A 13,958-nucleotide genomic window follows, 5' to 3' on the forward strand; every position below is an offset into this window, starting at 1 on the left:
CAAAGCAAAGATCTAGATGGAAGAGAAATAATATATAATACATTAAACGGCGAGCTCTCTGTGGGTTTCTAAAAGTAAACTTAAGACTTAACTTTTTAATCTGGCTTTTAACTTGGAGCAATTTAATTCTAACCCTTGACTGCATTATTATAATCATTGTTTTAGCTACATTTGTTTGTCTTATTAATCTGATCTTTTTAACTTTAACTTATTTTTTAACTTTTCTTACTACTCTTACACATTTTATTAATTTTACTGTATTCAGAATCAGAAATACTTTATTTATCTTGAGAGGGAAATTCAGTCATTACAGAGCTCTTATTCAGTATACAAGAAAGTCAAAATATTAATTAATAAAGATCAAATAAAACAGAATAAAACAAACTAAAATAAATTAAAATAAAATAATGATAAAGTATAAACAGAAGCGCAGAAAAGTTTGAGTTTGCGATGTACAGAAGTGCTGGGAATGAAGGAGATATATACAGGATGTTAAAGTGGCAGGGATAATGCACAGTGTATTGCACAGAGTACAGGATATAGTTCAGTGATCAGAGGGAGGAGTTGAACAGTCTGATGGCTACAGGCAGGAATCACTTCCTGCGGTGTTCTGTGGTGCATTTATGGGGGAATGAGTCCCTCACTGATTGTGCACCTGTGTTTCAGCAGCACGTTGTAGAGAGGGTGGATGATGTTGTCCATGATGGTGTGGAGCTTTGACAGAGTCCTCCTCTCTGTCACCGCAGTCAGTATTTGTATTTTAAATGATTTTTAAGTATTTTATTTATGATCATCTCTTTTATTATTTTACCATTTATGTTGTTTTCTTTCTGTCTGTTCTTTATGAAGCACTGTGGATGCTGCATGCTTGTTTGTATGAAAGGTGCTATGTAAATAAAGTTGAGTTGAATATGCGTAAGCGCCACCAGGGGGCTCACTCGCTAAACAACAACATATTTTCCCTACATACAAGATTTCTATTCACAATAATAATGATAATATTACATACATTTTACAACTTGTGCAAAACAAAATGAAAGATGAAATATGTTGTTTTTGCAAAGGTATTGAATCGTACAATAACTATTATTATTATGGGTATGATTATTATTTTTACAGGTAAGAGGAGGTAGGGGAGAATCCACAAATGAATGCTTCAGTCATTATGATAATTCTCTAATTTTACTACCTAATAGTACTTATTATCTCCACATGTAAATCACTTCTTTTAAAAAAGTACCACCACTTAAAAACAAACCTGTCATTTGTTTTCTCTTCTAATATAACCAACCTTTAGCATTTAGAAACCTCTGGGGTTTTCTGAGAGGAGAGATTTTCCTCTGTATCCCGACAAATCATTCAGAATTTATCAAAGTTGCCTTTGATATTTTTGGTTTAAAATGATCAGCCTTCTCTCTCACTGTCATAAGTATGTAGTATGGGAGGTATAGAGCCTTCAGTTATCAGCAAGGTTATTTTAGTTTTGCATTTTTCATTAGTTAGGGCCCGAGCACCACCGGTGGTGGCGAAGGCCCTATTGTATCCCTAGGGATGCAGAAAAATGAAAATTGGGGTTTTGGACCCCTGAACGTTAATGAAAGCGCGAGTATTTTTGCACACTCATCGGGCTTGGTGAAAACTGCGGGTAATTATAGGTCTCGCAAAAAAAAAATCAGTAGCGCCCCCTAGAGGTAAAAATAACACGCTGCGCGCCAAGTTTTTGGAGCTACATGCATGAAAAAATTTACACATATTTATGGCATCAGGATGCACAAAAAAGTCAGTGGCGCCCATAGTCCAAAACAGGAAGGGCGCCACCTAGCTTTGAACAGGCAAAATTGCTCCAAACTGGGTCTGTGCAAGGGTGCATACTTTTGATCATTTCTCCTAGAGCTTTTCTCCGATTCAGTCCAAACTAGGCACATTCTGTAGTAAACCCATTGAGGATTAATACAAATTAAAATCATTCTGTTCAGACAAAAGATGTGGGTGTGTCGGACTTTGGGGCGGGGCATCACCAAAAAAACGTCAGAAAATTGATTTTTGTGACTTTAAAATGCACGTAATTTCACGTCATCCAACTCACTCGTCAATCCAGGAAAAAGTTGCGACATTTTATGGGTTTCGCGGAAAAAGTCGAAAAAATGTGCTCACTGGCGCCCCCTACAGTTTTCGAAAACCCCTCCCCATAGGGGTTATTTTGAGCTACATGCATGAAAAATTGTATGCATATTCAGGACATCATGCCGCACAAAAAAGCCTCTTGCACCCATATCCCAAACTCAACAGGAAGAGCGCCACCTAGCTTTGAACAAAAAGAAACGGGTAACGTCGGTCAAAACAAGGGTGCGTTCAAATGTTATCTCCTCCGAAGGCACTTCTCCTATTCAGTCCACACCAAGGGCAACTAATAGCAGACATATTGACGATTAAAACTAACTCGTGGATATGCCTTGCCGAAAAACTCTGGGCGTGGCAGCCGTCGAGGCGGGGCATCAAACGCGCATACAGCTTTGAATGTGAAAAACGGGGCCCAAATAAGGGTGCATACTTTTGAGAGCTCCTCCTAGAGTTTTTCCCCGATTCAGTTCAAACAAGGAACATTCTATAGCAGACATATCGACGAATAAATTAGTGTAAAAGGATTTCTGGTCAGACAAAAATTGTGAACGTGGCATGCGTTGAGGCGGGGCCTGAAAAGCACATACAGCTCTGAATTTGAAAAACGGGGAAAACATAAGGGTGCATACTTTTGACAGCTACTCCTAGAGTTTTTCTCCAATTCAGTCCAAACTAGGCACATTCTACAGTAAACCCATTGACGATTAACACAAAGTAAAGGCATTCCATTCAGACGAAAGATGTAGGCGTGGCGAATTTTGGGGCGGGGCATAAAAAAATAAACTCAAAAAATTGATTTTTGTGACTTTAATATGAACGTAATTTCACCTCATCCAAGACACTCGTCATTCCAGGGAAAAATTGCGACATTTTATGGGTTTGGCCAAAAAAGTCCAAAAAATGTGCTCACTAGCGCCCCCTACAGATTTAAAAAAAATCCTCCCCATAGGGGTTATTTTGAGCTACATGCATGAAAAATTGTATGCATATTCAGGACATCATGCCGCACAAAAAAGCCTCTTGCACCTATATCCCAAACTCAACAGGAAGAGCACCACCTAGCTTTGAACATAAAAAACGCAGCCAAAATAAGGGTGCATACTTTTGCTAATTTCTCCTAGAGTTTTTATTCTATTCAGTCCAAACAAAGCACATTCAATAGCAGACATATTGAGATTTAAATTAGTGTTAAAAGAATTCTGGTCCGATTAAAATTGTGGGCGTGGCATGTGTTTAGGCGGGGCATCAAAATGCAAGTGAGAAAAAAGCCCTGCAGAACTCATTTAAACAGCAAGGAAGGAGATCCAGCAGCAAAAATGCCAAAATAAGGGTGCATACTTTTGACAGCTCCTCCTAGAGTTTTTATCCGATTCTGTCCAAACAAGGCACATTCTATAGCAGACATATTGAGGATTAGATTACTGTTAAAAGAATTCTGTTCAGACTGAAATTGTGGGCGTGGGACACTGTCAAGTTTGGAGGTTTTCTTGTCACTCTGCCAGAAACTTGGAACATTTGCACCACCTAAGCCAGCGGATACTCTCAGATCGTGCTTTCGCATCACGTGGGAACTAATATCAGGCGGCTCGCGTAGGCAGCGGTGGCTCGCGTAGGCAACGGTGGCTCGCGTAGGCGGCGGTGGCTCGCGTAGGCGGCGGCTGCGGGTGTGCGAGGGCCCGTTCATCGCCGCTTGCGGCTTTAATTGTTATTTTTATTTCGTTTTGACTTTTTGTTTTCAATTTCGGTTTAGTTATAGTTTTTAAAGCAGGTTTACTAGTTCAGTTTTTATTTTTGAAAATGCTTCGTTTTGGTTGAGTTTTATTAGTTTGAGTATTAGTTTTAGTCTTTTTTGTAATATGGGTTAGTTTTCAGGGGTGAGATTCAAAAAGGTGATAAAGGCATTGTGTAAGCTTCCTCCCATGATGTTCCTACTGACCAGCAGCTATCGGGTCGCGGATGGAAGCGATGCATCAGTGTTTTCTGTCCTCCAGTTGTCTCTGGCTCCATCATGCTGCCTGGCCGGGGTTAACTTCTGTTTCAGGGGAAGGGGGCTGAGCACTCACTCTCCCTTGCCTTGACAGGGTAAGCTAGGTTAGCCGTCTTGTGTGAGCTTTTCAAGGTGACGGACGCAGCCCGCCTTGGTTCCTCCCCGTGTTTCTTCCGTATTAGTTATTCTTTGTCTGTCTTGAGTGTTTAGTGATCCATGTCTCTTCTTCTGTTTCTTAGTTTAGTCTTGTGTTTCCTGTTTTACTATGTAGTTCTGAATCCTTGTGTCTCCAGTTTAGTTTTGCCGCTTGTGGCCATTGTGGATTTTCAAGTGTGTGAAGACTTGGTGGTGACGTTGATGACGTCATACGCAGCATCCCTACACTCAAAAGTTGTTATTTGGACATGGATATTAACTCAATGAAATGTATCCACATACAATTAAAACAGCATTAATCGTTAATTAGGGTTGTCAATAATTAGTTGTTGGTTAAACTAAATAGCTGGTTTTGAGTGCTGCACCCTTAATGGCTATGAGTTGGAAGTACTGTTAGGGTTTACAGTGCATGGAGAAGGTGGGCTTTAAGACCCATACTGGAGTGCCAAGTCATGAGGGAGCTTTAAATGCTTTGGCTTCACTTTTGAGGAGCTAGGTGAAGTCAGGTTTTTTTTTTCAGGATTAACATAAGCCGAGTGTTGTACTGCCCTGCTTTGTCCATGGGATCACCAAAATCAAAGCCAAACTAGAGATTCTCACAGTGGTTAGAATTAGAGGTCAAAGGTCAGATACTTTAGAGCTCATTTCAGAAAATAAGTGACAGTAGTTGTGAGTTTAAGGTAAGATCAGAGTCAGATTCTGGATCTTTCAAACTCTATGTCACTGTATTTTAAGAGAATAACTGTATTACTGATTTTTGTCTTTATTTGTAAAAACTTTGGATTTTATTCAAACGGAAATAAGAAAAAGAAGAAAGGTAATCGGTGAATCACACTGATGGAGAAATATCTCCTGTAGTCATACGTGACACATATATTCTCATCCCTGCAGCCACATTTTACATCCTATAATTACCGAACTTTATAATGAGACTGAGAGCGAAAGAGAAAGCGAGAGAGAGAGAGAGAGAAAGCGAGAGAGAGAGAGAGAGAGAGAGAGGGAGAGAGAGAGAGAGAGAGAGAGAGAGAGCGAAATAGAAAGCGAGAGAGCGAGAGCGAGAGAGAGAGAGAGAGAGAGAGAGAGAGAGAGAGAGAGAGGTTAACCCTGAGTATGCGTTTCGCAACCAGTCTGGAGTTGTTCCTGTGGTGCATATCTTGAAGGTGACGGACGCGCAGCAGCGAGTCAGGACGAGTCCTACAGACAACATGATGACACTCAAAATGAGAAAAAATTTGCATGCACTTTGTCAGAGCGCATATTAAATACAGTGGAAACCTGTGGATTTCCCTGCAGTCGCCACGCAGCTCCGCACATGAGTAGTTCAGGAGCGCTCCCAACTTTCTGATGCCATCAAGTTTTGTCCTCCAAACTCCAAACACGCGCAGACAGCCTTTATGTTGGATAAGTGTGGCTCACACAACGCCGGGGTTCCGGTCTCCAGCGCGGACCTGCAGCTGAAACTGACCGAGCACAAGAGCAGCCTGGCCGCAGCAGGGATGGGGATGGAGAGCGGAGCAGGGAAGAAACTCATAGAGATAACAGGACCAGCTTTATCCAAGAAGAAACTTCTGGTGGGCTTGGACCTCCTCTGTCTCTTCCTCGGTAAATATCAGGACTGAAAAACGCACGTGCTTATACTAGTTGAACGTTTTAATGTTGACACTGTTGATAAAGATCTGTGAATTTGAAACTTGTTTTTAAGTGTTGAAGAAGTCCTGATAGAGTTGTGAAAGTAAGGAATGTCATGTTAGATTAAGTTTGCGTAAAGTTTGTTCGACCCACAAAGAAGTAAGTGATAAAAGTCAGCCTCTGTCATTCAAGAACAGTGTTGGGCAAGTTACTTCTAAAATGTAATACATTATATATTCCTAGTTACTGTCATTTGAAAGTATTTAGTTACATTACAATATTACTGTATCTGAATTGTAATACCTGAGTTACATTTAACTGCAGAAGTGTGACTAGCATTTAAAAATGATGTGGTATAGCATGATGAATGTGTAGGCCCTAAGGCTACTAACAACTTCATACAATAGGCACAGTGAAGGCTCATGGCTCAATACAATAAGTAACAATGACCGTCAGAATCACAAAAGCAAACAAAGTCAAAGTTTGCATCCATGTTTATTCAGTCAACAAAAACAGCCGGTGGCATCCTTCACGTGCAGGATATCAGCAGTAAATGAAAACAGAAAGGAGAAGAGAACAAAAGAGAGAAACTTCAGACTTCTCTCCCTCCATCAACATGTATCCCTGCGCTCTGTTTTTCCGCTCGTGCGCGCTCTCGAGCGCTCCGTGCCAGCCGGCTCGTGCATTGCCCAGGGAATTCTACAGTTTCCATGACAACCTCCAGTTCTCAGGGTAGAGCCGGGCCGAGGGGGAATTGTATGTGGTATAAATACATATATGCACGATCCAATACGTGTGCGCGCGTGTGTGAAGATGAGTGTGAGCGTGCACATGAGTGTAATTGGTGACCCCCCCCCCACCCCTCCCATGGCCCCCTATATGTAACAGGAGGGGGCTTATGTAATGATGGCTGATTGGAAAAAGCTGGATGGAGAGGTAGTCTGAACTGATAGCAGATTGAACATGTGCAGATGGGAGGGAATCTCTCTCTCTGTGACTTGCATGCCTGCACACACAGTAGAGAGAGAGAGAGAGAGAGAGAGAAGGAGAGTGGGGTGTGTTTAGGGGGGCGGGCAGCGAGAAACAAACAGAGACAGTGTGAGGCGGTCCAGGCTCTGCTGCAGCGCTCGCTCTTTGTTTTCAAGGGAAGAGTTGAACTGAAGTCACAAACAACCCCCCTTTCTCTTCTCATCAACAGGAGAGCACACACACACACACACACACACACACACACACACACACACACACACACACACACACACACACATAAATCACACACACAAATACACATGCGCAGTCCCAACTGGGTTTCTGATGAGCTCCGTCTGCTTTACTTTTCTATTTCCAGACCCTCACATTCCTAAAAGCAGTCTCACTGCTGATGTTCTCCAGAGAAAAAGTCGGGGTTCCCATCCTTATGTTCCTGTGAGACAATTTGACCTTCTCTCTTCTCCCCAGCATCACTACGTCATAGATATGTGACTCTGTGATCCTTCTGCACTTTCAAATTTAAATGGTTCTGTCATCTGCAGTGTACAACATACTTTGTGTGTCCCTTTGTTAAAGACAGAGTCAGATACGGGTGTTGTCCATGTGACATCGGTGCAGGGTGCAGGGTGAAGGATGCAGGGTGGAGGGTGCACGGTGCACGGTGCAGGGTGCAGGGTTCGAAACTGGTATCTGGGTGGCGGATCAGTTTTCAAGAGGGGCCATACCACCCCAAGATTTGCCCCTCATGAGGGGGCTTCAGTCTGGCAACAGGGCATGTAATTTGAAAAACATTCAGTTTGAGTAGTATGAAGATTCACCCATACTGAGATATCAGACTAACTAAAGCTAAAACTTCGGATGATTTTCTGAAGACAAATGTAAAATGCTAAAGTTGATTTGTTAAACACTTTTAAAAACAGACGTTATAAAGTGATTTATATATATATATTTTTTTTTTCAAATGAACAAATCAAGACAGACATATTAAGACATAATGTAATTGAAAAGTACAACTACAAACAACAGCTGAGTAAAAGAGAACCCATTAAAAATAATACAGTACAACTAATAAAAACAAGGATTGAATAAAAGAAAACCCACTAATAAAAATAGATTAAAAATGAATAAAGCGTCATGGATAAAACATTATATTACAAGAAGGCCTTTCAATAAAGATATGTTTTCAGAGGTGATTTAAAAGAAGATGTATGAGGATCAAACATTTCCTAAAAGCAAATTATTGAAAAACATTATATTAATATTTTTTGGGTTCTGGTACAGAGCCACACATTGTCTGGAAAATCATCCAGTAATTGATTTACAGGAATCAGAGTTTCCAGAGTTTGCATGAGCTTCCAGACTTTCTCTCAGTTCTTAATTCCCCTGTTCTCCATTTCTTTCCCTCCCTCTTCTCCCACGCCTCCTCTCCTGTTTCTCATCAGATAGAGGAATGTTAATACTCCCAGAAGGCATTGTTGTGAAACCGATCCCTTCTCCTCTTCCCTCTGTGCAGCTTCCATCCCGTTCTTCGCGTGTGAGCTGAAGGCGGTGAGCCCGTACAAGAGGGGCTTCATGTGTGGGGACCCAAGCATCACCTACCCCTACCTGCACCAAGAGGCCATATCTGACGAGCTACTCATTGCTGGTGGCATCATCATCACAGGTGTCACTGTACGTACAGACATCCTTATTGTCCTTTATTTGTAACTTTCCCACTAAATGGAGGGACGTAAAATGACGCTTCTGCCTGTGTTTGCCTCCAGATCGCCCTCGGGGAGTGTTACCGGGTCCGTTTTCGTAGCGTGAGCTCCAAGGCCTTCATCAGGAACCTCTATGTGTCGTGTCTCTACAAGGAGCTGGGCTGCTTCCTGTTCGGCTGCTGCGTCGGCCAGTCGCTCACCAACATGGCCAAGCTGAGCGTTGGGCGGCTGCGACCTCACTTCCTGTATGTGTGCGGGGTCACGTATGCATCGCTTAACTGCACGCCTGGAACGTACGTTGCAACAGTGAGCTGCCGCCAGCCCGACCACCGGCTGGAGGAGGAGGCCAGGTGTGTGTTTGTGTTCATAGCATTGACTGTAGATAAAGATTGACGAGAGAAGGATGAAATATTGAAACCAAAGTGTCCCCCTCCTGACATTCGCTGACATTTTGCATGTTTTGGTTGAGTCTGCGCTGTAGTGACAGGCTGGTATTTTCTCTTCTGCTAACAAAAACACATTTAACTTGAGGATTAAAGAGCAATGATCCCTCAAGTCTGAACCGTCCACAGCAAAAAAGATCCTTGTGTCAGTTAAAGCAGACACTTCCAGTCATGAAAAGTGTAGTGCTCTCCGTCTTCCTCTCTGCTAATCTGGTATTTAAAAAGACTGTGCAAGAGCTGCAACAACAAAGCTGTAAATCATGGCCTTCTAATTCGTTTTACATTAATCAAATTATTAATATTAATACAAACTTTAGACTTCGTGACCTGTATTGTAGTCTCTCCAAATATTTTGTCTCCACTCCGACTTAACTGTCATGTCGTCCATGTTTTTATGCAGTCCATGGTTCATACATAGGTCTCAAAACGACTTGTCCATTTCAATAAATACATAAAAGAAAAAAGTAGGAGGTCAAAAGATTAACACACAAATGCTTTCTATTAAGCATCGGTCAAACTCTCCACAGCAGCTTTGTTAACATGATGTTGTTTAGCTTTTCCTGTATTGTTTCTTTGTTTGCGAGACATCCCTAATACATTACCAATAGGGGTGTGCCAATAAACTCAGCTTACAAGACAAGGTGATACAGTGTCAGGTTCATGAAAATGTAACTGGACAAAACTTTAACACTATTTAAGAAAACTGCATTGACTGGAAAAATAACCTTCCATTCAAGCAAAAGTCACAAAATGCAGCTAAGTTTTGTAATGTTTCAACTAGTCATCATCTTGTAACTTCACTTCTACTTCAGCAGTAGGAATAACTGCAGTAAAGTACTCAAGCAATAAGTAAGCACTGTAAAAGGTTTGCCAAAAACTCTGACTCGCTCTCGTCCTGTGTGATTATTCATGAGTCTCTTTAGACCTTGTTACTGTGCATGAACTATGTGTTAGCTTCTGACTGCTAATTGAGGCTGAGTGTGACTTTCTAAGTGAACTCCTTTCACATATTGAAAAAACAAAACAGTATAAATAAAAAAAACAAATTAGTAAATTCGTGTATTTTTTTAGAAGTGAAACCGCAACCAAAGCAGACCTCTTTCAGAACTCAAAGTTAAGAGATTGCCCAACTATTTCTTCAAGCTGCTGCTCCAGGTTTCGATGCAGCATATGCATATCCATCGAGTTGCAACGTGCATCATGAATTTGTGTGAAAGGAGTTGTAGAGACTCTGCTTGGACACAAACACTGCCGTAGCTTTGCGGCATGAGTCCGCCTGAGCAAACAAGTGACGTGCAATTCAAGAACAGCTTGGATAGCAATGTTTATCATGTGTGCAAAACACTTTATGACCAACCCTGTGCAGCGTGCAGTCACCATGTTGAGTGCATTGTCAATAGTGCATGCATATTGTTCAGGCCTCGTCTGTCACTCCATGGCCTTTAAATGTTGTCATTGGGGAACCCAAAAAAAGCACATCTTCTATGCCAATTACGAGTTCAACGTTAGACTCCATCATACCTGCTGCAGCTTTGTGTCCGTTAGGTACTGATATCACGAGACAGCACATGGAGCACCTTATCAAGGCAACACTCACCATAACCTTTGCATACCTGTTTTGAGTATGCACATGCCCATTAGCAGAGGAGCAAATATGCACACATCTAACCTGTAAATGCATGGATTGAGAAAGCGAACAGAGAAAACTCAGGCAGGGAGAGAGAAACAGAAGTGGGCGGGGCAAGTTGTGCGCAGTAAGACAGCAGAAGTTTGTGGATAGGCATTGAAAAGAAACAAGATTATAAAGAATTAAACTCTAAAGAATTATATGCAATGAATTAAAATAAATAAATCATGGCACTTTTTGTAAACCTGATTAATTTTAATGTGTTAAACAGTCTGTTTATGTATTTCCCTTTTTTTTGTTGCATTTTCTCTAAATCCTTCTCCTTTTTTTAGGAAGTCCTTCTTCTCGGGCCACGCCTCGTTCGCCATGTACACATTGCTCTATTTAGCAGTGAGTATTTCCATCCTGCTATTTATTTTCTCTCTTTTTCACACATATTATCTCTCTCTCACACACACACACACACACACACACGCACACACACACACACACACATTCACACACACACACACACACACACACACACACACACACACACACACACACACACAAACACAAACACAAACACAAAGACTGGCAAACCACATTTACTGTCTGTCCAATTTCCAATTACCATATCTGTAGAAAATGTGGAGAGCAAATGAATGAAGCAGGCAGTCATCATCGGTCCAGTTAGCAGCAGAAAGAAGAGAGGGAGAGAGAGAGAGAGAGGGAGGACTGTGAGGAGAAATGGGACAGAGACAGCTTTGTTCCGCTGTGGGAGGAGTGTGACCTCGCCTCACCGCCTCACTGCTCTCTCTTATTGTCTATGTGTGTGTGTGTCTGTGCAAGGCCCTGTATTCAAATGTGCTTATGCTCACTAATGTGTGTCCATGCAGGAGCCAGCATATGTGCATGTGTGCATACAGAATATTAATGTGTGTACCATTTTGTAAGTGTGATATCTTGCTGGCTCGCTCAGTTTCTCCAACTGTCGCCCTGCTGAAGGAAGCTGTGAGACATGCAGAGTGAGGGAAACAGGCAAATTAGAAACAAGGCATTTTCAGTTACTGCCACAATAAGCATCAAGAGCTTTGTTTAATCTTAGGACTCCATCGAAAGCACCAAACTACTTAATCTGATGAAATCAATCTCACTAATCCATCAGGAACATTAGTTAATATCTGGATCTTTTTCATTTCTTGGATCAAAGTGAGGATTTAAAAAGGACTGAACTAGTTGCTGTGATTTCCTCGTAGACAGTAAGGGACTGTGTTTTAGTCAAGAACCCCACAATTCAATCAATATGCTTTTATACTGATTCTGCCTATTTGGAACAGCACCTTCTGTCGTGTACATTTGTGTTGGTCTGATGTTCCAGTGTTTGAACCATCCTTTTAAAAGCCCTCCATCTCGACGACACTGTGCTTATGTAGGTCCTTATAGATGATCTGCTGTTTCTTTATGATGCCTCTTTCTTTATTTGAGAGCTTACAGATTTAAGGTGTGATCAGACTCATTTTAATCTTCAGGTATTCTTTAGGTTCCTCATTGTTTCCTCATAAATGTCCCAGTTATTTTCAGGATAGAAATGCTCTAAATGATTACTGATGAATTAGTAATCCAGCTCAACTGCAAACATCTATTGTCATTATTAACAGACGTATGTTTCTGTCCTGTAGTTTTACCTTCAGGCACGGTTCACATGGCGAGGGGCTCGACTGCTGAGACCGGCGCTGCAGTTCTTCCTGGTTCTTCTCGCGGTCTACACAGGTCTAACCCGCATCTCAGACTACAGGCACCACCCGTCCGACGTGATAACAGGCTACGTTCAGGGCGCGCTCACTGCTTACTGGGTGGTCAGTACACCTTACCTGTTTTTGTTTTTAGCACCATTATGTCGATATGTCAGCGTTTAAAGGTCGGTCATGTGTTTGTGTCTCCCAGGCCTTCCACATCTCGTCCATGTTTAAAAGCTCATGCTCAGATCTGTCACCGAGTGAGACCCCGGACAGCCCCCTGTCCCCTCACCACACTGTCTGCTAGACCTCCAACCACCCACACCTGCATGGACCGACAGCATCCAGCTCCTGCGTGTTGTCTGGTTTGGATAGAAAAGAGATTTGAAGTATGTGAAACCATTTCCTGTGAACCTCATACCTCCGCTTTCAAACAGAGAGAGAGAGAGAGAGAGATTTTGAAAGGGACTCAGAAGAGGACAAACTTGGAGAAAGGGAGAGTCAGGGAGCGGTCTGAGCTCTCAACACCTTGGGACTGACCTGAGCTTTATACGAGACACACACCTGAGAGAGAAGACGAGTGAACCCTGCGAACAACCACTACACCCCACCACTCTGAACATGGCCTGTAAATATATACAGATTTTGTACATCTTGAATGACACTGTAAAAGCACTTTTTTCTCTATGTTAGTATAAATAACCACTTTTTTTTTTAGATATATGTAATATATTTTATACAAACGTAATATAACCTGTAGCTATGTTTCTATTTTACACAAACCCTGTGAATGTAACGGTCACGAAGGAAAGCACAAAGTAGTGAATGTCCCAAATGTGTTGCAGCATTAAGTTGTAGTTGGAATGTGTCTGTCCGTCTGTTTGCAAAGTTTAAATAGCTCATAAATTACAGAATGGTCATAAAAGTCTAGACTAGATATTTAATCCTAATGTTTCAGAAGTAGAGAGGCGAGTATTATTCTGACTTGTTGTAATTCTAATGTACGTAGACCTCTCTGCAGTGAGAGAGCACACAGATAATTAAATAAATATGCATTTTTTAAAATCTTTGTCTCAAAGTTTTTTATCATTTTGCATCTTAACCTTTTATATCTAAGAACTATTATTAATGAGATTCTATCATAATCTTTTAACTGATGATTACGATACAGTCTGAGGTTTAAAGACCAATCATTTTGTTGATTGAGCAACCTTTGAGCTGAAACTTTAAAACAGAGTTGGCCCCATGATGTTATGAAATCAATACAGGAACAATATTGGCAGTCAGTCAAGTAATCACAGAGAAACACTAGTATTAAACCATGTTTGGCTCCCTGATGAAAAATAGTCCAATCAAAATGCTCTTTTGGCTCTGTTTTTGGTCTCCTCCACACCACATATTAATAGTTAATGCTTTAGCAGCTAAATGCTACATTATGCTCATGAGCTGATTGCTTGCTTTAAATGTCCAAAATTTAATATTAAACATGATTAACCAATCAGAGTGGAAGTTAAAAAAGCTGCAGTAATGGTGAAAATAAAACTGGCCCCAAAAGCTAACGAGTAAATTCAACAACCGAGAGGTAAA

The 13,958-nt window shown here is 41.4% G+C and overlaps 1 protein-coding gene across 1 annotated transcript; it reads left to right on the top strand.

Annotated features, from left to right (window-relative positions):
* The first annotated feature begins 5,417 nt into the window (after window positions 1-5,417).
* Window positions 5,418-13,436, top strand: LOC117815250 (phospholipid phosphatase 3-like). Its single transcript, XM_034686850.1, has 6 exons — window positions 5,418-5,866; window positions 8,397-8,554; window positions 8,647-8,933; window positions 10,986-11,043; window positions 12,315-12,491; window positions 12,580-13,436. Exons 1-6 carry the CDS (start codon window positions 5,659-5,661, stop codon window positions 12,676-12,678), a joined length of 987 nt encoding a protein of 328 aa, XP_034542741.1. The 5' UTR covers window positions 5,418-5,658; the 3' UTR covers window positions 12,679-13,436.
* The last annotated feature ends 522 nt before the right edge of the window (window positions 13,437-13,958 follow it).

The sequence above is a fragment of the Notolabrus celidotus genome, chromosome 7 (genome assembly GCF_009762535.1).
Source record: "Notolabrus celidotus isolate fNotCel1 chromosome 7, fNotCel1.pri, whole genome shotgun sequence".
NCBI lineage: Eukaryota > Metazoa > Chordata > Actinopteri > Labriformes > Labridae > Notolabrus > Notolabrus celidotus.

Coding starts and splice junctions, on each gene's coding strand:
- LOC117815250 (XM_034686850.1), top strand. CDS start 5,659: ATGTTGGATAAGTGTGGCTCACACAACGCCGGGGTTCCGGTCTCCAGC. Junction 8,555..8,646: donor TCATCATCACAGGTGTCACT/GTACGTACAGAC, acceptor GTTTGCCTCCAG/ATCGCCCTCGGGGAGTGTTA. Junction 11,044..12,314: donor ACACATTGCTCTATTTAGCA/GTGAGTATTTCC, acceptor TCTGTCCTGTAG/TTTTACCTTCAGGCACGGTT.